The following is a 24776-nucleotide window of genomic DNA, read 5'->3' as shown; positions in this document are numbered from 1 at the left end:
GGCAGTCCGGCAGAGGTCTAGAGAGTAGATTGTAGAGCAAACCTTTCTCCTTCAAGGCCGCCCATTACTCCTTCCCCCTGTGACTACGTAGGGAGAGGGAGCCACAAAACACTCAACATTACCTTCAGGCGCTTCAAGTCCTTCTCTGGTGCTATTTCAGGCAGCTCTGTTTCTGTAAGACATTGGCATCAGCTCGACTCCCAAGTATGAGGCTCCTGTAAATTATGGATATTGCAAATCTTTTAATTGTGTGCCACATGAATGAGGATTTTTTCCCCTAAGTGTATGAGACGGTCTTAAAAACTCCTGCAAAGTGAATTTCACTGTTTCTAGAAATATTTAATTGCCATTCTGAAAAAAAGTAATTTGTCTTTTGATAGAACAGTTTGCCAAGAAAGAGGGTAAGGTGCTTTGAGAAGAACTGTAGGAGGAAATTTGAAAGATTCTCCTCTTTTGGCACCTAGGATTGAAAGAGTAAGCTTTGTTTAGTAATTTAGTGTCACCGTGAACATTGGAGGGCCAAATTGTAATAGTTTTTATGACTTTGTGGTGAAATTACTTAGGCAGCCCCCCAGCTCTGGGGACACTTTGATTTTTCTCCAATTTAGGAATCTCTTTTCCCAGTGTATTGTGAAGTGATGCTATAAAGTCTCAATCTCTCAGAGTTCATCGTTTTTATAAATTATACGGCACCCCTCGAATGAAAGCCGTGTTTGTCAGTGTGACATTCGTTGGTCAGTATGGTTTATTAATCCTCTGTTGTACTTCTTCAACTGTTACCTAATTTGAAAATAGAAAATGTTCATCTCTCAGGAGGTGGTACAATTTATCTGACGTCTATGTACTACGTAAGTTTTTGCTTCTTGATATTAACTTCTTTATTGAAATAAGCTCCAATAAGCTGACTCCAGTTCATGATGGTCATTATCTTATGAACCTTCACTCGGGGTTAACTGGCCAAAATTCATGAACCAGAGTAACCTCTCCATCCCAATGAATGATTACCAATGGCTCTTCACTGTAACAACCTGGTAACTACTCCTGTGACCCATCCTTCTTCTAGGGAGAGTATAGGAAAGCAGAGCACTGGAGTTTAAATACCTCTAGTTGCCTTTCTCCTCCACACTCTCCTATTTCATTAAATGGCTCTAGTGAATGCTCAAGTCAGCACACGGGAACCACCCTGGATTGTTCCCTTTTGCTCATTTCCCACCCTCGGTGCATGACCAGTCCTGCCCAGATTACCTGCCACTGCCCCCACCCTGGTCTAAGCCACTATTTCCTCTGGTTTCAATTCCTAGCAATTTTCTCCTAACTGGCCTCCCTCCTAGTGTGCCTTCTCTAAAATCCTCTCTTCATATAGCAGCTCTGGTAATTATTTTTAATCATATTGTGTCCCTAGGCCTGTTCAACACCTTCCAGTGACTTCCCATTCCACTTAGAATAAAATTGAAATAGCTCCCATGGCCACAGGACTCCACATAACCACCTCTGCACCCCTCTCCCCTTCTCACCCAAAGTAGGTGGTTCTTCAAACATCCAGTGCTCATTCCTGCCACTTCACCTTTACACAGCTGTCCCTTCTGCTAGGAGGGCATTTCCCTACCTCCTTAGGACTGACCTCCCCCTTCACACTTCACCTCAGATGTCATCTCCTCAGAGAAACCTTTCCTGACCCCCTTGAGTGCAGCCACCTTCCATCATGGTCATGTCAACCTGTTTATACCCTTCATAGCATTTGTTACTATCAGAAATTATTCTGGTCCCTTTTGTTTGTTTACTGATAATTGTGTTTTCCCCCACTGGCCTCTTCTGTTGTTCACCATGCATCACCAGTGCCTAGGTCTAACCTATAGTACACTCTCAATAAACACTTGTTAGATGAATATCCAATGAATGAATCCTTCTCTTCCTCATGCTATAGGATTTGGACTGGATTGCTTAACCTCTGGACCTCAACTTCCTGATCTGTACAGTAAAGCTAACAAAACTTTGGATTTTCATGAGGATAAGTTAAAGGAGCAAATGTGTATAGTAGCATGTGATACATGGTACGTGTCGGGTACATGGCCCATGTAGGCACAGAGTAAGCACGGGTAACAGTGTCCCCCTCCCCACCCTGTTTGACAGGAAATCTTCAGAGGAACTGGACATGGACAAGGTGACAGCAGCAATGGTACTAACCAGCTTGTCCACCAGCCCTTTGGTTCGAAGCCCTCCTGTGCGGCCAAATGGTAAGCCTGGGGTATGGGGCATAGGGAAGGGCCCCTGACACCAAGAGCAGAGCCTCTCTTTGAGGGCCCTCATTCCTATCAAACACAATAAACAATTAACTGCCACCCATAGCAGAAAGCAAAGGGAAATATGTGTAGAAGAAATGGAGACCTCACAGCTATCAGCCTCCTCCTGATCTCCCCAGAGACCTCACAGCATTTCATCCATCCATCCATCCATCCATCCATCCATCCATCCAACCCACATTTACTGAGCTCCATCACCTGTCCAGAACACATCTTTCAGTGCCTGGGTTCCTTTTTCCCTATTTAAATAGAGATTGGTCTAATGAAGTATTTTCACCAGCATTATTTCTGTTCAATTGGACAAGTAGTTGGATCAAAGAACTCTGAATATGAAATATTTTGAAAAAGTTTTGTCCCAATGGAATAATATTAATCAAATAGAAGTATGTAGTCTGTTCACTTATTCAATATGTATTTACTAGATGCCATGCTAGATGGTTTAAATACATCATTGAAAACAGTATTCATACTCAATCATTCATATTTTACAATTCCTTTGGGGGGGAACAAGTATCCATCATATTAATGGCTGGCATTTATTAAGCACTTACTATGTGCCAAGCAAGTACTAAGCTTGCTTTTTATCATGTAATTCTCATAACAACTCTATGAGACATTATTATCACTATTTTACAGATGAGTAAACTGAAGCACATGAGAATTAACTGATTGTAAATAGCAGAGCTGAAATTCTATTCTGTATCTTTCCAATTTCAGATCTGCTTAGTTGTGATATAATATTGACACATACAATTCAGTGTGATAATAGTAACACATATAATTCAGTGTGATAAACCAAGAGGGAAATGAATTTGGAAAGCATGACCTAAGATCTATCAAGAGAAGCTACGTATTCCTGGCTAGGAGTCTGGACATTAATCTGAGGCTATAGGATAGCTGTGAAGTGATAGGCACTGGAAAGTTATGATTGGATTTACAGGCAAAAACAAAAAATGGAACTATATGAGTGTCTTGGGCTTTGGTGGTCACAACAGGGAGGAATAGGACATAAATGAGTCATGTGAAGAAGGTAAAGTCAATAGGACTGGGTGATGGACAGAGAGGAGGAAGGACAGGGAGCGATGAGGGTGGCTTTCAGGCAGTCAGTGTGCTTCCAGAGGAGGCCCACTCCCCAAGACGGAACAGAGCAGAGAGACAGATATACGGGTAAATGTTTGGGGAAGACATGGGGTTTCTGAAGAATATGCTAAGTCTGGTTTGAAACATGTTTAGTAGTCAGAACTTGAGGATTTTTCAAGGGTCCATGTCTGGTGGAGGTTTGGGTGCAACCTGGGAGAGAGACATGGGCTTCCCGTGTGGAACTGTGAAGCCTTACAAAGAGATGAGACCGCCTCGAGGGAGTTGTGTAAAAAGAGTGTAAAGAGAGGATGGCTAAGGGGGATGGTAAGGCCCTTCATCCTGTGAGGGACCAGCAGAGGGAAGAGAGCTGACGGGAGCCTGATGAGTTACCACGAAGGTAGAGGAGAAGCAGGAGAGTGTGGTTTCATGCAAGCCAAGGGAAAAGCGTGTTTCAAGGAGAGACTCCGATGCTACATAAGGTCAACCATGAGAAGGACTAAATTTTGCATCAAGTAGAAGGTCACTGGCGGTTCTGGCAGGAGCATTCACAGTGGACAACCCCTGGCCAGAAGCCAAACTGAACTTCAGACTCCAGGTCGCTGAAATGTATGGCAGTGAGACCACTGAATGAAGCTTTCCAGCAAGGGAAGACCTTGTCTTAAAAGCCGGCCTAGTCAGTCAAGGGACTGAGCTACGGTTCACACATCATTTGGTTTTAAGCAGGGGGTGTTAAAATAAATATAGTGAACATCCAGTGAGTCCTCACCAGAACTTAATTTCAGTCCGACGGGGGTACAAGGTGCTCTTGGAATGAGCCTTACCACTCCTGTTGAATGACCTGCTCAGGGCTCGTTGGCAAGCAGGTGTCCTGACTTCCCTTTCTCGGCTTGGCCATACCACTGAAGAAAGATTACATGAAAGCAAACCTGAAGCCACCCCCAAAAGTAATCATAGGAAAAAGGAATTGCAGAATTTCATGGAATCCTCAGAGGAGAAAAAGCATTATTTTAATGCATTCATCATTTTTACCACTGCATTCTTTTTCAATTGAGAACATCTTTAATGTTCCTTTGTGTTAAAAGGTTAGATTCAAAATAAACTCTTCACTTCTTCAATGAAAACTTTTGTTAGCATAGTTATAATGAAAGTAATTCAGTGTTCATTATGATTTTTGAAATTACGACCCAACTAATAATCCCAAATTGTCTATTATCTCTCATTAAGTCTACAACAGGAAGCAAATTCTTAAAAAGGAAGAGCAGTTTATGATAAGGAAGGAATTACTAAATTTTTTTAGAAATAAAGATTAAATCCAGAATTACTGTATATCAGTGTTGATCCTTTTCTGTGTTTGAGAAGGATCATTTTGTCAGGATGTGGATCTGCAAAGACAGTAAGAGTCCAGCAGTATAAGTGTGCGTTTTTGGCAAACACTTCTTAGGAAGACACTGTTCTCTAAAACAAAAACAAAAAACCACTCTGAATTGGTTCTGACTTTTTTTCTGAAAAATTTTTCTTTTTTTTTTTTTAAGTTTTATTTATTTCTGACAGAGAGAGACAGCATGAGCAGGGGAGGGCCAGAGAGAGAGGGCAGACACAGAATCAGAAGCAGATTCCAGGCTCTGAGCTGGCTGTCAGCACAGAGCCCGACATGAAGTTCGAACCCACGAACCGCAAGATCATGACCTGAGCCAAAGTCGGAAGCTCAACCGACTGAGCCACCCAGGCGCCCCTGAAAAAGTTATTTCTATATCACATCGTCCTTCTGTTTAAAAAGTGTTGCTAAAGGAAAGGTCATTCACAAGTAAACAAATTAACTTTTGGCATCGACATGAAGCAGGGTAACCACACTGTAATCATAGTTGGTTCTCAAAATAAATTCAGCTCCACACACAGAGCATGATTACACATCTAGCACCATGAACTTATTTTATTTTACAAGTGCTTACTGCAGTGTATTTATAAGCCTCAGAAGCCTGCCAAGCAGGAGTGTCACACCAGGTTATATTACTGAGGCCTTACATTAGGCCCCTCTTGAAGTCGTGTTACCCTGAATGGAGGTTTCTTATTTTCAGTAGACAATTCGGGTCCAGTCAGTGCATCAGTCTCTGTGTAGACTGCAGAGGTGAGATGCTAATTTGGTTTAGTTGTGGCTGACGAGGTGTGAGCCTGCATAAATGACCACTGGATTCTGTCAGAGCCTTGCTTTAATGAGATGGGCAGCTTACATCTGGTATTTCAACTTCAAACTTCAGTCTTGTAAGTGAACTTTTTGTGTGACGTGGTTGAGGAATATGCTGGAAATCTATAATTATGTGAAGGTGGTGAAGAAATTTTTCCATGAATGTTAGTCTATCGTTTGTCTTCATTACTAATTACACAGATGTTAGCAGCATATTTTAATGAGGCATTTTGAGACTTTTCCCCACATGTACTTAGACTATAGTTTTAATATATTCAAAATGCACATAAATATGTAGGGGAAATTATCCTTTAAAAAGAAGGTAGAATTTATGCAAGTGCTAATTAAGATTGGGCATCTTCAAAGGTAAAGCAAATCTTCAGTGATTAAAAGCCGCCCCCCCCCATACATCCTAACTGAGCAAAGATCTCTCTACATTAGCAAACATTTCATAATGTTTCCCCACAAGTGGAAAGGTAAAATTCAACACCAGTCTTACCAGTAATTATTACCAATCAATCTGTGATCTCAGTTTTGCTGGAAAGGAAAGAGGCTGCTCGCAGCACCAGGCCCACATGCATGAAGAAGAAGGACCAGTTGGCAGACCAGGGTTTGGGCCTCCCACCCACCAGAGTGACACACTAGAAATGTGGCAAGTCACTTCACTTCCTGGCGCCTCAGGATCCCCATCTGCACAGTAGGCATAACAATGCTTACTCTGAGAGACAGATGCGAGGATGCATGAGATGGTGTGAATGTGCTCTGTGAGATGGAAAACATTCACCAAATGTAAGGTGCTCTCACTTGCTATAATAAGGTAGATGGCTTTAGGTAACTCTCCAGAAATTATTCTCTTAGGCTCTTAAATCTTAGACTGACTTTTTCTAGAAATGTAATCCAAGGACCACAGATCTTTGAGAAATTCCTTTTAAAAGTGGGGGAGCGGAGGGGGGGGGCGGGCAGAGCCAATGATTTCTTTCTTTGAAATGCGGTCAATAAATACAGAGCTCCTCTAACTTAGTGAACGAGAACATCTTATTTTTTCTCATTTTCATATAATTTCCACTGTCATCCTGAGAAGCTAGCGCTGAACAAAACACACAGGAGAAAACTGTTAGAAAAGCCTNCCCCGCCCGGGAACTGCCCAGCTCACACTGGGAGCGGCACTGACGCTGTGTTTGTGTGCACGGACAGAGGGCCTCAGCGGATCCTGGAAGGAGGGAGGAGGCGTGCCATCCAGCAGCAGCAGCAGCGGCTACTGGAGCTGGAGCGCCCCCAGCGACCAGTCCAACCCGTCTACGCCGTCGCCGCCGCTGTCGGCCGACAGCTTCAAGCCCTTCCGCAGCCCCGCGCCGCAGCCGCAGCCGCAGCCGCAGCCGCAGCCGCAGCCGGACGACGGCATCGACGAGGCGGAGGCCAGCAACCTGCTCTTTGACGAGCCCATTCCCAGGAAGAGAAAGGTTGGTGTGTCGGCCACACCGTCTTGGGGTTGTAGTTGCACGAACGGCCGCCTTCGAAGGGAAGGGCCGGTGTGAGCCTGGGTTCTGCAGTCTTGCTTCCCACGCCCCTTGCGATCTGCGGAAACGCCCCCTGCCCCCCTCTGACGTTCTCTGACGTTTCAAAATAATTTAAGGGTCACGATTAAAAACATAAATAACCAAATCATTGATATGTTTCTTCCAAGTAGGCATACCCCCAGACCCCATCCTGTGGACGTTTCAAAGTAAATTAAGGGTCATGATTAAAAACAAAAATGACCAAATCATTGATACGTTTCTTCCAAGTACACCGCTCCCCGACCCCAACCTGTGGTGTAAGAATTAACAACAGGCATCAACCAGATTGCACTTCAGGCTTGGTTTGGTGATTAACTCACTCTGTTCGTGGGACTTCATCTTTTTCGTCTGTAAAGTGAATACTGTATTTTTCTTGTTTCTGCTTCCGTAAGCCCTGAAGGGTTGTTGGGAAGAATATTTTGCGTCTAATTGTATAAAACCACCTTGAAACATACGTGCAAGCTGACATATAAACCTATGTATGTGCTTACATACTACAAATTATATACGTGCCAAAATAAAAGTGAAAAGTGAGACCTAATTAATTGATTTAATAAATTAATTCATTACAGTTTCATTTAGCCCTCACAGCAGTTCTGCTGGTTAGTATTCTTTGACCATTTTGATAGGAGGTTGATTTGATAGGCGTTTGGTTTGATTTGATGATCAAATCATTGATCAGTGATTTGATAGGAGGAGGTTGACAAGCATGAGGTTATGCGTCAACTCCCTGCTATCCTGCAGGTGAGAAAGGGCCAGAGCTGCCTTTCAAATACAGGGCTGCCTGGACCTAAAGCTCATATTCTTTTCATTTTCTTCACATACGTTGAAATTATTATGTGTACTCACAATTTTTGAAAAGCATTTCTATTTCATAGAATCGAGAAATGCTACTGCCACATCTAGAAAACTCTTTAATATTTGTTAATCTCCGTATAAATATGAAGCTGTTATTTGATCTGTTGGTATTTTGATTTGTTATTGGTAGCTTCCTTATTAATGACTATTCACAAACAAAAATCCAAAGCAAAGAAAGCCGTGAGGACTGCAATGCAACCTGTTTTTTTCCCACTTTATTCCAAAGAGCAAAACAAAGAGATGGCATCGGTCCAACTGTCCCTCCCTGCTTCTCTGTTGGCATCATTCAGCATGTGTAACAGTAGAGGTTGTACAGCTCGCTCTCCACCCAAAGAACAGGGCATTTGTGTGGTCTCCTGTCCATCCCAGAGGCAGTGACATGGACAGTTGCTGTTTTACACACCAGTCTCCTAGGTGGGGGGTGAGGCTGGAGTGGTCCCAGCGTCCTGTGGGGCCCCAGGGACTGAGTCTTCACTTGATTAGTCAGGGATACAGGCGGGCACTTGGATCCTGCAGGCAAGACAGCCATGTGGACCCGAGCTCTTGTCCTCGCGCTTCAAGCTGCACAGACTTTTCTGTCTGGGGTCACCTGAGTGTGTGGTGCTGGCTGTCATCAAGCACGTCTTGGCACGGTGGCAAGGACTCCCAGCCCAGGGAACCCCCACCTTGCCAAGCACGGCTGAAAGCCTGCCCCAGCCTTTTGTTTCTAATGGAGCCACACAAGCCAAAACTCACACTCTTGCATTACGTTAAGTTGCACGGGTCAGACTTGTACTTAAGGTCTGTCGGCTTCGACTAAATTAGGGGATAGTCAAGTCACAAAGGAAAAGGGTAAAAAAAAGCTTCATTACAAAGTAGCTTCATTTGAAGACAGACCCACTCTGCAGGGTGCTGGATAGTTGGAATAAATGCATGACTAAGAACCATGTTCTTCCTTCTTTCTTTATGATTTTTCCCTCTATTCAGACCTGGATTTCCCCAGGGTGGTACCCCCCTGCTTGCTGACGCTCATCGTCACTAAGTTTTAAATCAGGGATCTTACAGAGACCAAGTCGTTGCCTTTTTATAACTTAAAATCACTTTGAATAGTGAGAGTAATGAGGATGTGGGATGGTTGCTGTTTATTTTTTATTTATTAAGTGAACCAGTATTTCTTGCGTGTCCATCAGGCACAATGCACCACGTCCTGAAATTAAGACACAGCCACCGATGGTAAGGTCGGAAGTTGGGTGGGTGGACACTGATGTGTAAAGAGGCAGTAATGACAAGGGGTGAAAAATGCTGTAGTAGAAACACGGCAACTGTGATGCAGTTATTGTAGAGTTTTTAAAATCTTTTTTTTTATTTTTTTTTTTACTTTTTAATGTTTTATTTTATTTCTGAGAGAGAGAGACAGTGTGAGCAGGGGAGGGTCAGAGAGAGAGACACACAGAATCCGAAGCAGGCTCCAGGCTCTGAGCTAGCTATCAGCACAGAGCCCGACATGGGGCTCGAACCCACGAACCGTGGGATCGTGACCTGAGCCGAAGTCGGACGCTTAACCAACTGAGCCACCCAGGTGCCCCGAGTTTGTAAAATCTTTTAAAGATTTCTAAGAGTTAATTTGTAGAGTTTTTAAAATCTTTTAAAGATTTCTAAGAGTTAATTTGCATAATCCCTTAGACAGTATGTTCTAGTCGGTGAGATGCCTCATATCCATTTGAGACCATGGGCAGTTGTGATGGTCAGATGTTCTGTGGGGACTGAGAACCTTCTAGATCACTATTTTTCCAAACCGCAGGTCTCAATCCACTAGTGGGTTATGAGTCAATTTAATGAGCTGTGAATAGCACTTCTTTAATGAAAAGGAGAGAATAGGATGCATTGTACTCAATCAGGGTAAGCGTTGTTTCTTGATGTTTTGTTTCAATTACACACCTACCTGGGTAATGTACAAAAATGTATCTCTTACTGTGGTTCATGGTTTAAGAAGTTTGGAGGCCTCTGTTCTATGTTATAAAGAGATAACATGGTAGGTGATAAACGAAGTAGCACTGAACAGAAATCAAAAGATCCACATCCTAAACTCATCTTTACCACCCTGAGAACTTAAGGGTGTCTCCCTTTTGATTATCAGCTTCTTCATCTATAAACCAGGCAAACAGGTATTATCAAACCTCTCTCAGGATAATCATGAAGATTAAATATGACCATAAGTAGAATGGATGTACAAGCCCTAAAACCCCACGTACGGGAATGTAGCATCATAGTCACGGACATTTTAGACCCTCAACAAAGGGGGAAGAACATTCCCTAGATGGAATTATGAAGCAGTGATCCTGATCTTTCTCCTCCTTATGGGAACTGTCTCAACTCTTCTCCTACCTCCCCCACACATGGACATCTCACTCTCACCTCCTGTGGTGATCCATGTTCCTCTTACGGAAAGAGGAAGAGAGTATGGGATGTGTTGCCTAGACAAGGCATTATCTTTTGGAGAAACATTTGCTGATAACAACCGTATTTGCGTGTTTAGTTACAGTACAACATGCTTTTAAATGCAGCATTTCATTTAGTCATCACAAAATTCCTTGGCATAGTCATATCCCCATTTTGCAGAAGAAGCTCTATTAAAGTTATATGAATTTCCCAAAGTCCTGTAGCTTGTAATGTGGCAGAGGTAAGATCAGCCTAGCTGAAATAGCAAAGATGAAATTCTGCGAGCAAATTCAAGGAATCCACATTTCCCTCTGCCCACAGAGGAGAATAACATGGAAAGAAAATAATCAGATGCAGTTACAGCCAATATTATTTGGCAGGGTGGGACTGGGGTGCAGAGGGTCCAGAAAGAAATCCAAGGGTAGCGAACAGAACTCAGGCTGTCTGCCGCAGCCCACTACTTCCTGAATGAAGTACCCATTGCTCTTAAGAGGACCGTTAGCCAAGGAAGTGGAAATGGAAGAAACAGAAATGAAAGACTTCTTTCTCCTGGCTCTGGAGATCAGCCAGCCAACTACCTCAAGCCCAATGCTAGCAGAATATTTTCTCTGGGATTTCAGACAAACAGAGAGTTCTTCCATGCTCAGAGAAAAGCCAGGACCCAGACTATAGGGGACATGCAGTTCCGGTCACGACCACAAGGTGATGCAGTGACCCTAACTACCGATGACACTCTGGGAGCCTTCGGAGAAAACAATTTCTCCAGTCAACCGGCAATCCCAGAAGACCTCTAGAAAATCAAAAAGTGCTGATAACTACTTATGAATATGCTTTTTTCCATGTCAGGTCTCTAATTCTGTCAGAATCTAAGTTTGTCCATCCCTGAACAGGATAAAACAGTTCAGGCTCTGGAATTAGCACCCCAGCTCAATACTTACATATTGAGCAAATCGTTTGACTTCTCTAAGCCACGGTTTCCTCGTTTGTAAAATACGGATAATGATAACACCCCATTGAGGAGGTTGTTCTGAATGCTGGCTGCTAGCACTTTGCTTTCCTTTCTACCCATTTGACAACTGACTGAGAAGAAATTTGAGAAGCATGGGTGTGGAGAGAAGGGGGTGCTCACCTCCATTCTCCATCCTGTCCCCACATGGACTGTATCAGTATTGCTACAGCTCAAGACACTGGATCCCTCAGCCACTTCAGCCACCTTGGACTTATTTAGGGCTAATGGGAGAGGCGAGCCTACGCTCAGGTGAGGGGTGAGAGCAAAAACGACAGGGGCAGAAATCAGGGGCCTTGCGAGGAAAGCTGACTCGGGACTCCATACATCAGCAGCAACTCAAAGACGATCACTGCATTCCAGGCTTCATTATTTTCGTTGATTTTACAAGTGTGTTGACCACAAACCATCTTACCCGGGGACTAGGGAGAATCCCACGTCAGAGTAAAAAGTGCTGAGTGATCATAAGGTGCTCCAGCAATAGTTGTGCCTAGTAAACAATGAATTAATCACTTGCTCCACTCTGCATTTTCAGTCTTTCAGAACCAAAAAAGCAGTGAGTCACTTTAAATTGTGAATGACTGCTCTGAAAAGAAAACAAACCCGTAAAGCCCTCACGCATAAGCTGTTGCCAGTCTCTGCGCTGACTTAATTCCTAGCCCACTAATTCTGAGCAGAGAGTGCCTTCTGCAAGAAGAACCGCTGCTCCAGAAATAGACCCATCTGCTAGAACTGCTGAGGAGGGCGGTGCTAAGAAAAGCAGCCTGGGGTCACACTGTACGGATTTCATGGTAATGACACAACATCACCAGGCAGATCAGGGGAGCCAGTTGGCCACAGGGAAGATCAGGACATAGAAGAGTGTGATCTAGGCACTTTAGTGACTGGACCTCAGAATAATCTACCAAGCAGAACAGAAGATCCAGAATATTGGACCTCGAAGGACTTCAGAAATCACCTAGCCCAACCTTTCCAAGTCACAGGACCACGGGAGCACATCCAGAAAAGGTACAAATTCTCCCACAGATGAGATGCACTTTTAGAAGGCACTGATTGAGAAAACAGATAATGGTTTTTATTAACTCGTGAATGTTTTGGTCCTTGTTCTAGAAATCATTTGAAATCAACTACGTTTCGGTATAATCGCCACTCCATAAAGTGAATGCATTTTAAGTATATAGTGCAGTGAGTTTTGACTAATTTCTCCACCTGGGTAACCCCCGCTGTAATCAGGGCCAGCACTGCTCAGCACCCCTCATGCCCTCTGAACTCAGATGCCCCTCACAACACCTGCAGAAACAGACAGCCTGTTAGTTACCTGACTTCTGTCAATGTAAGTCCATTCGCACATTGCAGACTTTCCAGTAAATGGAATCCTACAGTGTGTGCTTTTTAGTGTACAAAATCCCACACGTTGGCAACAAGAACTCTCATTCATCTCTGGTGGGGAATGTAAACTGGTGCAACCACTTTGTAAAACAGTTTGGCAGTTTCTTATAAAGTTAAGTAGACGCTTACCATATGACCCAGCAATTCCACTCCTCGATATTTACCTAAGAGATAAGAAAACATATATCCACAAAAGGACTTGCAGACTTGTGGTCCATAGCAGTCTCATTACCATCACAGCAGCTGTAAGCAGTGCCTACAGATGGGAGATGTTTGATCCACGTTTGGCGTACATTTGAATTCACTTTATATTAACCTCACACACCTCAGATTGCTCGTTCAGTCCTCCTGTCTTACAAATAAAGAAATAAAGCCCCGAAGTTGAGGTGACACGTATAAGGCTATTTTCCTAATAAAGGAAAGAATGAAACCCCTACCAGCTTCTAGGCAGTTAGTGAATTTTTAAACATGTCTATTCACTTGTCAGTCTTTTGGAAGCTACTGAGGGTCTGAGCGGACCTCTTGGTCCTCAAAGAGCCATTGGAGCCTCTGCCAAGCAGTGTGCGTGCCTCCCACGTGAGGCAGATGAGGGACGTACGTATAACACAGCACACTCGGGTATGCAGAATAATCGGATGCTCGCCTTCCCTCAAGCACTCCGGTTCTCTCTGAGGAGGTTTAGATGTGTGAACATCCACCCCCAACACACACACACAGCATGTACACACACGTGCGCACACACATACACCTCGATCACCATATGAAACATACCCAAGGATCTTCACAGTTGCCTCAGAAAAAGCAACTTGGAATTACCTGCAGGCTGCTACGTGGTAAAGTGGACAGTAAAGTGATGTTTGTGTATCTTCTGGAACATAGCTTTAATTGGACTTCTCCCGAGGCGTGTAATATAACACTTCGAAACTCAGCCAGGTTTCCATTCTTGGAACTGAAGGTGACCTTCAGCAGTCATCTCGTCACTCTTGTGGTCCAGTCTGGGTTTTTTGTTTTGTGTTTCATGTTTTTTCAGGAAAAGAGACGCCATTCCATGTATTCCAGATACAAAATGATTCAAAACCGGGGTTGAGCCTTGCCATGGGAAGGGCAAGCAGAGAAAAGATGGGGGAAGCTTTGGCCAAAGATCTCAGCCCATAGCCCCCAAGTGGCTGGTATCCGAGACAGTGTGGAAACGGCTGCAAATAGTGAAGCATCTCCAGGACGCTGTCACCAGCCATCGTAGCCCACTGCGCCAGAGTCGGTGATTCTGAAGAGCTTGCCTGGGAGCTGCTGGGGGGCTCGCGCCGGGCATGTGTGAGGGCCCGGGAGTCTGCTTGTAACCGCCGGGAGCTTCACTCCTCTGGGGTTGTGGTGGGTGTGAAATTAGGCAGATGTATGGGAGACCCTGGCACAGTGTGGTTCCCAACCAGGGTGGCCTCGTCTCCCTCGGACATCCAGCTCTGTGAATGTCTTTCTGTTAGAGCTGCGAGGGGCAGCCGGGGCTGAAGCACAGATGGGCACGTCCAGACTTGGCGGCTGTGACTCCCCCAGCAACTTTGCTTTGTTTGGCCTCCTCGGGAGAGCTAGGACCCACGTGGCAACCTGGGTGATGTTTACTCAGCTATTTTTTCCTGTTCTCCTCCTCCCGTGGCTTGTTTTTTCTTTCAATGTAACAGCGAGTAGTCTGTTTGTAGACAAAGGATCTGTTTCCATTGGATGTCGTTAGGGGACTCTGAAAACTACTTCACCACTATTTAAGGGGACTCGTGGTTTGACAGAAGAACATTCTTCACCTATGTAGAGAGAAGCCACTTGATGCATTCGAGTTAAGATAATCCTTTTAATATACTTTTATTCTCCCAAATTATTTAAGCAAGTGTGATAGGGTGACTTCCATTTTTAAATAAATAACTTTTTTGGAGCCCTTGGGTGACTCAGTCGGTTAAGCGGCCTACTTCAGCTCAGGTCATGATCTCATGATTCGAGCCCAGCGTCAGGCTCTGTGCTGACAGCTCAGAGCCTGGAGCCTGCTTCGGATTCTGCGTCTCCCCCTCTCTCTCTCTCTGCCCCTCCCCCATTCACACTCCTGCTCTCTCTCAAATATAAACATTAAAATTTTTTAAGGTTTAAAATAAATAACTCTTTAAGATTAAAGTAGGATAATTTTTACATTTGCAGATTAATGCAAAAATAAGACACCCCTCTCCAATATTTCCACCATGCAATAATACATTTTTATTTGCATGACATATCCTCTCCCCAAAAAAGATAATGTTCACACACTTTTTATAACCTGCTTTTCCCCTGTATCAGTGTTCTGGCGGAAACAGGTGGTGTGTGTTAAGTGGAGTAACTGAGAAGCGTTTAATGAGGAAGCTATGGACAAAGGTGTAGACAGGGTTAGGGGACATCCCAAAAGCTAACAACATTACCACCCCTAAGCCTGAATAGGCAAATAACCAGAGGGGTTTCCAGAACCCAGGGGGTCGCCAAAACTCTGAAAATACCAACAGACATGTTAGTTTTTGGAGAAGAAATGGAGCCATTGCCCACCTGTGGCCAGGCAGACAGGAAGCTGTGGGTATCCATACCCTGTTGCCTTTCAGTCTCTTCTCTCCCCTCCCCTCCTCCTGTCAGTCCTCGCATTGGCCAAAGTCATCCAGGTGGATCAAGAAGATGTGGTTTATCTATACCATGGAATACTACATGGCAATGAGAAAGAATGAAATCTGGCCATGTGTAGCAACATGGATGGACCTTGAGGGTGTTANAAACTGAGGGCAGATGGGGTGGGGGAAGGGAGAGGGGGGTGATGGGCATGGAGGAGGGCACTTGTGGGGATGAGCACTGGGTGTTATATGGAAACCAACTTGACAATAAATATTAAGAAAGAAAGAAAGAAAGAAAGAAAGAAAGAAAGAAAGAAAGAAAGAAAGAAAAGAAAGAGAGAGAGAGAGACAGAGACAGAGAGAGAAAGAAAGAGAGAGAGAGGAGAGAGAGAGAGAGAGAGAGAGAAAGAAAGGGAGGAAGGAAGGGAGGAAGGAAGGAAGGAAGGAAGGAAGGACGGACGGAAGGACGGCTTCCAGGCACTGAGCAGGGTGGAGGAGGGAGTGGTCCGGGCCTGTGGAGACAAAGAATAAGTATCCACATTTCCCTTATTACACTGGGAGCTTGTTTTTTACATCAAAGAAGTTTTTCTTACAACTTCATTTTTAAGGTTCCTTAATATTCACTTGTATGGAATTAATTAAACCAATCATCTGATAATCCCCTCAGCAACCTTGAGATTATTTCTGATTTCCCGCTAGTCTAAAAATCAGTGCCTTGAGCATTTTCATACACATCTCTGCAGACATTTCTTAGGATAGAGCCCCTAAGAGTTGAACTGGGTCAAAATGATCGACATTTTCAAAGCTTCATCTGTTTTCCTCTTAAATTTAGAGATAGCGCATGCCTGTGCATGGGTGAAGGATGAGGGCAGAGTTCTGGCAGGGATAAAATGAGAGAATGAATGAAAGATATTATTCAAAGGAAATGCCCAAAAGAAGAGGTAGAGGAAAAAGCAGAACTTTCCCTGTGTGAAAGAGTTTGAGGTGCCCCCTCCCCAAACACAGATAAAGGTCTCCTCCCCACTATATGTAATTATGTTTCTGAGTTTGCATTTGTTACCACCTTGCAAATCAGCAGGAACTTTCTTTATGCTTCTGGAGTGTAATACGCATAAAGTCTTCCCAACTGCTTATGCTGACCCAAATCATCATAAATTAGACAGTCATTTTTCCTGTTTCCTTCTGGTGGACCTAGACCTTCCTCGAGTACCTAGCAGTGTAAGGCTGGAAGAAAAAAGTACTGAGTGTAGAGAAAACCATCTATAATTCAGTGAGCACCAGGCCTGCCATGGGCCTATACTAAGAAGTTCATTTACAACCAGGTAGGATCATCGAGTGGTAATCACACTGGGAAATCTTCTGGAATTCCACAGAATAATATTCTTTTCAACATTGTGTTCACACATTCTTTGAACATAGATTATTTACTAAGTAACTTCCCAAATGCTTCAGTAAATTAAGATGCCTCAAATATGGCTCTTGCCGTGGGCCCCAAAATGCAACTTTCCCAAGATTCAGCACAGCAAAAGTAATTTGCTGATTAACATTATTAATGCTAATAAGTTATGCTAGACACAGCAGTAGCGTGCTGGGCAAGAAGGCATGCCTCCTACTCTCAGAGAGCTTACCATGATAAACACCATTTGGCCCATCCTGTGTCTCTTAGAAGCCCAGCAAAAGAAAAAAGCCAGGAGGAAGCAAAATTGATCATTTTTCATATCCATTATCTCATTTTCTTTGGGCAACAGATTTCTGTGGAACCCTTCGAGAGAGTGTATTTGAGGAGATGATACTCAAAACAATTGGAATTGGTTGTTATCCTAATTCCAAGGAATTTAGAGAGGCTATTTATTGGTCAGCTTCATTGTTAGTTTTGGATTTGATAGCTCTCAAATCAGCTGTTTCCTCCTACCTAAGGAAAGGAGTTATACTATACCAATGATATTTATTTTTCTACAGTTTGTACTAAGTTTTACTACGTACCAATTTAAAAAAAAAAACAAGTGTTTGGGGTGCATGGTGGCTCAGGTGGTTGAGCATCCAACTCTTGATTTCGGCTCAGTTCACAATCCTAGGGTCATGGGATTGAGCCCCATGTTGAGCTCTGTGCTGGGCGTGGAGCCTGCTTTGGATTCTCTCTCTCTCCCTCTGCCCCTCTTCCCTGTTCATGCTCCCTCTCTCTCTAAAAGGAAAAAAAAGTGCTTGACATCTTACTGCAAGGACTAGGAACAGCAATCGTATAAATAATACTTGTTATGGCACAAAAATACCAGTGAGATAGTCATTTCCTAAAACAATCAGCAATTTGAACCCTTAAAAAAAATCCTAAGATGTAGAAGGAATTTGGCTCTGTAAGTTGTGTAATACTGTTATATTAATTATGATATTTAACTGACTGGCCAATTGGTAGGAACCATCAAATGACACTGGATAAGTTTCCTAACTCCTTGGATTCTTGCTTCCCCCTCCCCCACCATGATTATGAAAATAGTATCACGTGCCTTGCCTGGCCCTTTCCCAGTCTCTAAAGCAACCATTTCAGCCTCCTCTGCTCTTACGCAGCCTCCCCACTTACCCCCTAGATTTGACCTCACTTCCTACCTCACTGAAATATTAGAAGCATTAAGGCAGGAATGCCTTTTTTTTTTTTAATCGGCAAACTAATTGAATCTACATCCATCACTTGGTCTTTCTTTTCAGGGCAACCCTTCCACTGGGCGGGAGTGCTAATGCCGAAGCCTCTTTCTTCTGCAGGACCTCACCCTGTGGTTATTCCCCGTATCTCGACTACACTGTCCATCTCTTCTTCCTTTGCAGCTGAGCCCATCAGCATAAAAACTCAATTTAGCACGACTGATCTTTACAAGCTCTCCATTCACTGCTCACATATCAGCCACCCTTCTTGAAAAGGGTGGCACTTATTGTCTCCACTTTATTATTTTTAAATTTATTCTTATTTAGAGAAAGCATGGGGGGGGGAGAGAGAGAGAGAGAGAGAGAGAGAATATTAAACAGGCTCCACACTCAGTGTGAAGCCCAACGCAGGGCTTGATCCCACAACCCTGGCATCATGACCTGAGCTGAAATTAAAAGTTGGACGTTCAATCTACTGAGCCACCCAGGTGCCCCTCTCTCCACTTCTTTAAATCCCACTTATTCTCCAGCCATGGCGTGTGACTTCCATCCTGCTACTCTGTGAAACCTGCTCTTGTCTGGGCCACTGACAGCCACCGTGTATCGAACCCATAGGACTCTTCCCAGTCCTTGTTCAGCACAGTTGGCCACATCTTCCTTCTTGAACAGTCTTCTAACTGTGCAGTAATACCATACTGTCTTGGTTCTCTCTCTTTCTCTCCCTCTCACTGCTCCTGCTCTATCTCCAGTAATACTGGATGCTGCAGAGTCCTGGGCCTTCCAATTATCTCTACCTTCATTGTTGCCTAGATGATCTCATCCAGACCTAATTTTTAAGTGATCCTTTGGCTCCTGACTCCAAATCTCCATCTCTAGCCTTGACTTTCCCTAAATTCCAAGCTCATATGTCCAGTGTCCTACTTGCCACCTTCTCTTGATCTATAGTAGGTATCTCTAAATTAACATATTCAAACCAGAACAACAATTTGCCTAGCTATGGAAGTCACTCGTCTTTTTTTTTTTTTTTTTTTTGAGAGAGAGATAGAGACAGCATGAGCAGGGGAGGGTCAGAGAGAGAGGGAGACACAGAATCTGAAGCAGGCCCCAGGCTGTGAGCTAGTTGTCAGCACAGAGGCTGATGCGGGGCTCGAACCCACGAAGTGTGAGATCATGACCTGAGCTGAAGCCAGACGCTTAATCGACTGAGCCACCCAGGCGCCCCAGTCACTCGTCTTTAATACCATCCCATTCAGGGGTGCCTGGGTGGCTTAGTCAGTTAAGCATCCGCTCTTGATTTGGGATCAGGCTATGATCTCACAGTTTGTGAGTTTGAGCCCCACATCGATGTCAGTGCACATTGGTGTTCGTGCAAAGCCTGCTTGGAATTCTCTCTCTCCCTCAGTCTGCCCCTCCCCTGCTCACTCGCGCACTCTCTCTCTCTCTCAAAATAAATAAATACGTTAAATAAACAAACTTTTAAAAGTAACAACAAAGTCTCCTAAGTATATGTTTGCTTCTCAGCTTCGTTCACGCCCCTCCTCAGCTCCCATTCCAGCTCCTTGTAGCTTCAGCTGCTGTGCAGCTCAGCCCTGCCCACTACCACGGCCAGCATCCCCATTCACCTCTATGTGAAGACTGGGTGCTGAGACAGGAATGGCTAGGGTGCTGTGCCATGAATGCCAGCCACGTGGGCGGAGCCTCTGGAACACAGGGCGCCTGGGCTCACAAGGCCCACAGGGCGCCTGGGCTCCTCCTGCTGTTGCTGATCTGCTCTAGCACACGGGAGCTGTGTGCCGCTGTGGTCTGCCCTCCACTTGCTATGCTGAAAGTGACCATTCCCCAACACACAAGAATACTCCTCAGTTCTGGAAGTTTCCAAGGGTCTTTTCAATTGAGAAACAGAAAAAGTCTTCCGTGAGGGTGGCTGTCTGGATCAGGATACTAATCCCATCAGTAATACCTGAATAGGTCATCTTCTAAATGTGTAAATGACTGCTCCACGGAACAGGGCGTATACTGGTGGACCCCACAAGGACTTGATGGCAGAAGTCTAACCAGACTCCTAACAAGGCTACATCAGTTTCATCAGTTCAGGGCAGGTATCACCACTACTGTGCTTACTGGTAAGGGTAGGCTTCCTGTTGTAACGGCCTATTTCCAAATCTCAGTGGCTTAACACCACTTAACATTTTGTGTGTCACAGCCCAGTCAGGTCAGTGGGAGTGGTGAAGGCAGTATCGCTGCTCCACACAGTCCTCTAGGGACCCAGGCTCCTTCCTCCTAATGCAGGGGTTCTTAAGTTGGAGTCTACAGGTGCCGAGAGGGTGGGCACAATTCAGGGGGTCTGTGAACTTGGAATGGGGAAAAGTGTTTCTTTATTGTCATTAACCTCTTAACGGTAACTTAGCATTTCCTGCAATTATGATTGATGGCATCAAACCACAGTATTAGTGCCGCCTGTGACTTTACTACCAATAAAAATCATAGATATTTTCATATCACGTTATAACTTTAGGAGCTATCATGAAATATCATTTAGGCTTACCACTACTTTGAAATTATGGTTGTTCTAAGACTCACTTCAAGATTTGTTATTTTTTATGTTAAGTAAAGAGCATATACAGTACCATATCACAAAATATTTTTAATATTTTGGGAACTATATTTCAATAACACTTGCTTTTCTTTGTAATTCTGTGCGTTTCGAGTGTTTTTTTAAAAAAACGCTACTTTGATAAGGGGTCCGTAGGTTTAATGAGATTGACAAAAGGGTTCATAGCAAAGAGGAGAAGTCTAAGAACCCCTGATCGAGTGGTTGTGCCGTCCCTCAGTCCTCAAGTGTCCCCTGCATCTGGTCCGCTGCCTGTGCTGGGAGGCACTGGGAAGTAGTTTAGGGACAAGTCTTAGGAGGAATATACATCACTTCCGCCCACATCCCATTAGTCCTGATCCGGTCACATGACCCCACCTGACTGCAGGGGAGGCTGGGAAATGAGGTCTAGCTGTGTGCCCAGGAGGAAAAGGAAACGGGGCTTGATGAGCACACAGAAGTGACAGTCACCACGGTCATGGGAACAATCAGCAAAGCAGCAGCATCTTAATGACAAGGACCCTCTCAGGAGAAAACTAATTTCCTGTCAAATTCATTTCAGGAAGTATAATCATAATAACACCATAACAACATTGGTTGAATAGTTATTCCTGTTGATGTTGTGCTAAATGATTCACTTTCATGACCTCATTTAATCCCATAAGAACCGTAGGAGACAGGTACTATTGCTGTTCCAACTTGATAAATAAGGAAACTAAGGACTTGAGAAAGTAGATCCAAAATCAGTGCTCTCAGTCACCGTGCTGAACTATTTTGAGAAAATGCTGAGACCCTTTTAAAAAAAAGGTGGCATTGTGTCCTGGTGAAAGGGGCAGTTCCTGGCGTTGAACTCCCTGGATTCCCAGCTTTGCTAGTAGCTGGTTTATTGACTGGACACAATGTACTGAAGCTCTCTGTGAATCTATAAAATAGTGGTTATAAGGTTATCCATCTCTTAGGATTAAATGAGATACTCTTTTTAGTAGCACTTGGCCGTGGTAAGTGCTCAATTGATGTTAGATACAGTTATTAACACCACTGTGACCACCTTAATGAAACTGAACTAAATATTCAGGGGAGCTGGGCATCTGTGAAGGATGCAGGAAAATGTCTGAGATCACCAGGATTTTCCCCAGTTTGGGGGGCGGGGGGGGGTGATTCCTGGAATGGTGTGCTGAGTTAGAGTAAAGGTGGTGGGAAGTTGTTACTTTTCTAATGAACGGGGGGGAATGTATTGGGGATGACAGAAAGAAAATATTGATGGGTTAGTTTTCATTTTAATCTTACTCTCTCCTGTTTACAGAATTCTATGAAGGTGATGTTCAAATGCCTCTGGAAAAACTGTGGGAAAGTGCTGAGCACAGCAGCAGGTATCCAGAAACACATACGGACCATTCATCTTGGGTAAGGCAACCCTCCCTTCAGAGCTTGAGGCCGTCTCCAGGAGTTCAGTGTAAGGCCCCCTGCATGCAAATTGTATACCACACTATGCCTTAAAAGTTCTCCGTACAGGAATAGAGACTGGGCTTGCTTGGTCTTCTAATCACTGTGGAGAGGGCCACTCAGATAACACAGGCCAACGTGGCACGGTGGAAAGCACGTGGATTTGAACCTGCAGAGCCCTCTCTAATTTACTTACTAAGTGATATTAGGCAAGTCACTGCTCAGAGCCTCAGTTCCGTCTGAAAATGAGGCTAATAGTAATATCAGCCCAGCAAGGTCATGGGTAAGGGTCCAAAAATAAAATGTACCCGAGAGTTATTTATAAAGTATAAACCACTAGGGTAAGGTAGGTTCCTTGGGCCCCCTGAAACTGTCAAATCAAATGTGCACTTTTTTTCCAGTGGAGAGGATTGGTGACTTTGAGCCTCAAAAGCATATATATGTATCTGTATGTATCCTAAAAAGGGTTGAGAACCACTGTGTCAGTCAGCACTGTGGTTTCTATTCTCATGATGCCTGATGGCTTTGGCTCCTTCATTTTCAAATAAGCCCTTTATTTGTGCAATCTATGCATTTCTTTGTGTTATAGAAAAACCTTTCTAAGGAAAGAGAACACAAAGTTTCCAACAGCAGTGATTAGGAGCCACACCAGAGGGACAGTGGGCATTCAGCAGTCTGATCCTTTACTCTCTGGGTCTTTCCTGCTCAAGGACCTCAGACTTAGAAGGGACCTTGGGAGGCTGTAAGTCATATCAGTGTGCACAACGCAAATCAAAACGCATGACCAAGTCCCCAAGTGCTTGGACAAAGACGTCCTTTCAACAAGATGAGTGCTGAGAAATAAACACTACAGTCACTCTGCCCAACAAGGGATAAATTTAGGGAATGCATCATCCATTTAAAAAAGTGGTATAAAAAGAAAACAAAAATGGGTTCGGAGGTGATTGTGCTGATCTGTGCAGGCGGGCTTCTGCAATGACCGTGGTGAGAGGCAGGGAGCTGGCACACGCCCCCAGTGCTGCTGTCCGGGGACACAGCCACGCCCTTCCAGGGCACAGCGCACAGAAAGTCACCAAGCACCGCGTGTGTAGCGCAGCAAGGCCAGGCTTCTGCTCCCCATCACCAGAGGGGCTTCGCCCTCCAAGAAATACCGCACCGAAACATTGCAGGGCAGAAGGCCCTCGTTCCTGTTGCTGAAGCCCCTGGGAAGGAAATTCTGCAGTGTCTCCCCTCAAACCTCATTGTCAGGACAAGTCCTGATGTAAATAGCTCAGAGTTATTTAAAGGTTTAGGAAGAAACTTCCCAAAGCTATAATCAGGAGCTAGGGTATTTGTTTTAAAGTCCATCTGCCCAGAAAATTGAATCCAATTCAATTCATGTACCTCGCAGCAGCACACGCCATGTATATGTATTTATAGACTGTGAGTGGCATCTCACGATTTCTCGTTGAGCTCCCAGGGCTGCTCTCATGGTAGGTAAAATTCAGAATGCAGCCACTGTACTTGCTTCCCTAGGATTCCGTTTTTACTCTGTGCTTTTAAAATTGCCTTGGTGAGGGGCGCCTGGGTGGCTTAGTCGGTTAAGCGTCCGACNAAAATTGCCTTGGTGAATGAGGATTCACCACCCCACCAGCTGCTGCACAGGAAAGGGCCCGGGTTAGCAGGACTCCAAGGCCTGAGCCCAACCTCCCGCCTGGCCTGGGAGAGGGAAATCACCTTTGCCTTAATCCAGGAGCTCAGTTAGGATGTAGGATGATAGAATAGTTCTAATGAGTGTTGGCTGGCAGGGAGGGAGGGGAGCATACCACAGCCCCCCCAAAACATAGATCGCATCCGGTATTGCCACAGTGCACACGAGGAGTTGAAGAAGTATGGTGTTTTTCTCTTAAACCGCACTCCGCTCTTGCACACCAGGGGCTGATCTTGATTTATCCCCACGTGGGACACACAATTTCCCCCAGGCCCATGTGTCTATTAGTAGCGCTCAGCAGCCAGTAGCAACTTGGCCTGCCCTTTACTGGAAAGGAAGCGGGGACAGGAATAGAACAGGCACACATTCTTGGGCCCACTCTCTGGGGTCTTTAATGGTATGCTTGTCAGAAAGCCAAGCCCTGCCAGACCTGGTAGAATACAGATTCCTCCCCGGACGCCTCAGCCTGAGAGCTCAGGGGAAATGGGGCAAGGCTGAGGGAAGCCGCTGATTTGACCAAGCAGAGAGGCCAAGGCGAGGGACAGCTTTTTATTTTAGGTTCTGTATAGGGCTTGTAAGTGGGGGAAAAAGTTGATTCCAAGTCAGTGATCTACTGCTGGTAGATATGTTCTAGAAATTTGGGGATACCTCTTAGAAGGGAGGTAAACAGAGGCCGTCCTATAAAACCAGGTTGCTGGGTGTACACCACTTCTTTAGAAATTGACAAATCGAATAAGTCTTGTCTAAGGTTATGGACAGTTATTTCGTTTTACTCATAACTTTCTGTGGAAGAGTACAGTTTCCCGTGTCTCGGGGAGAACTCTGAAAGCACCAAGAAGATACTTTTCTGGCTGATCGTAAAAATTGAAGCCTTTTAACATCAGCGTTACTTTAATTTAATAAGCACTTAGTACTTACACTTCTGCACCCTGTATATTTATTTGCTTAAACCTCTCAGTAAGAGGCACTGTGATTATCCCCATCTTATCAGTATCCATGAAGGCTGCCTGAATCCCAGGCACAG

General features: G+C 44.5%; 1 protein-coding gene across 8 annotated transcripts in view; it reads left to right on the top strand.

Moving 5' to 3' along the window:
• ZNF704 (zinc finger protein 704) overlaps positions 1–24776 on the top strand; it is a 222244-nt gene that overhangs the window by 176202 nt on the left and 21266 nt on the right. For all 8 annotated transcript variants that reach the window (XR_013337601.1, XR_013337609.1, XM_077774371.1 and 5 more), the window contains 3 exons: positions 2131–2234; positions 6757–7022; positions 21923–22023. Coding sequence is in view for 6 of the 8 variants with exons in the window: in XM_077774371.1 (XP_077630497.1) it covers positions 2131–2234; positions 6757–7022; positions 21923–22023 (471 nt within the window). In the remaining 2 variants the exon portion in view is untranslated. The remainder of the gene's footprint in view (positions 1–2130; positions 2235–6756; positions 7023–21922; positions 22024–24776) is intronic.

This window comes from Crocuta crocuta, unplaced genomic scaffold, assembly GCF_008692635.1.
Source record: "Crocuta crocuta isolate KB4526 unplaced genomic scaffold, BGI_CrCroc_1.0 scaffold81, whole genome shotgun sequence".
NCBI lineage: Eukaryota > Metazoa > Chordata > Mammalia > Carnivora > Hyaenidae > Crocuta > Crocuta crocuta.
This window is presented reverse-complemented; position numbering and strand designations above follow the sequence as displayed.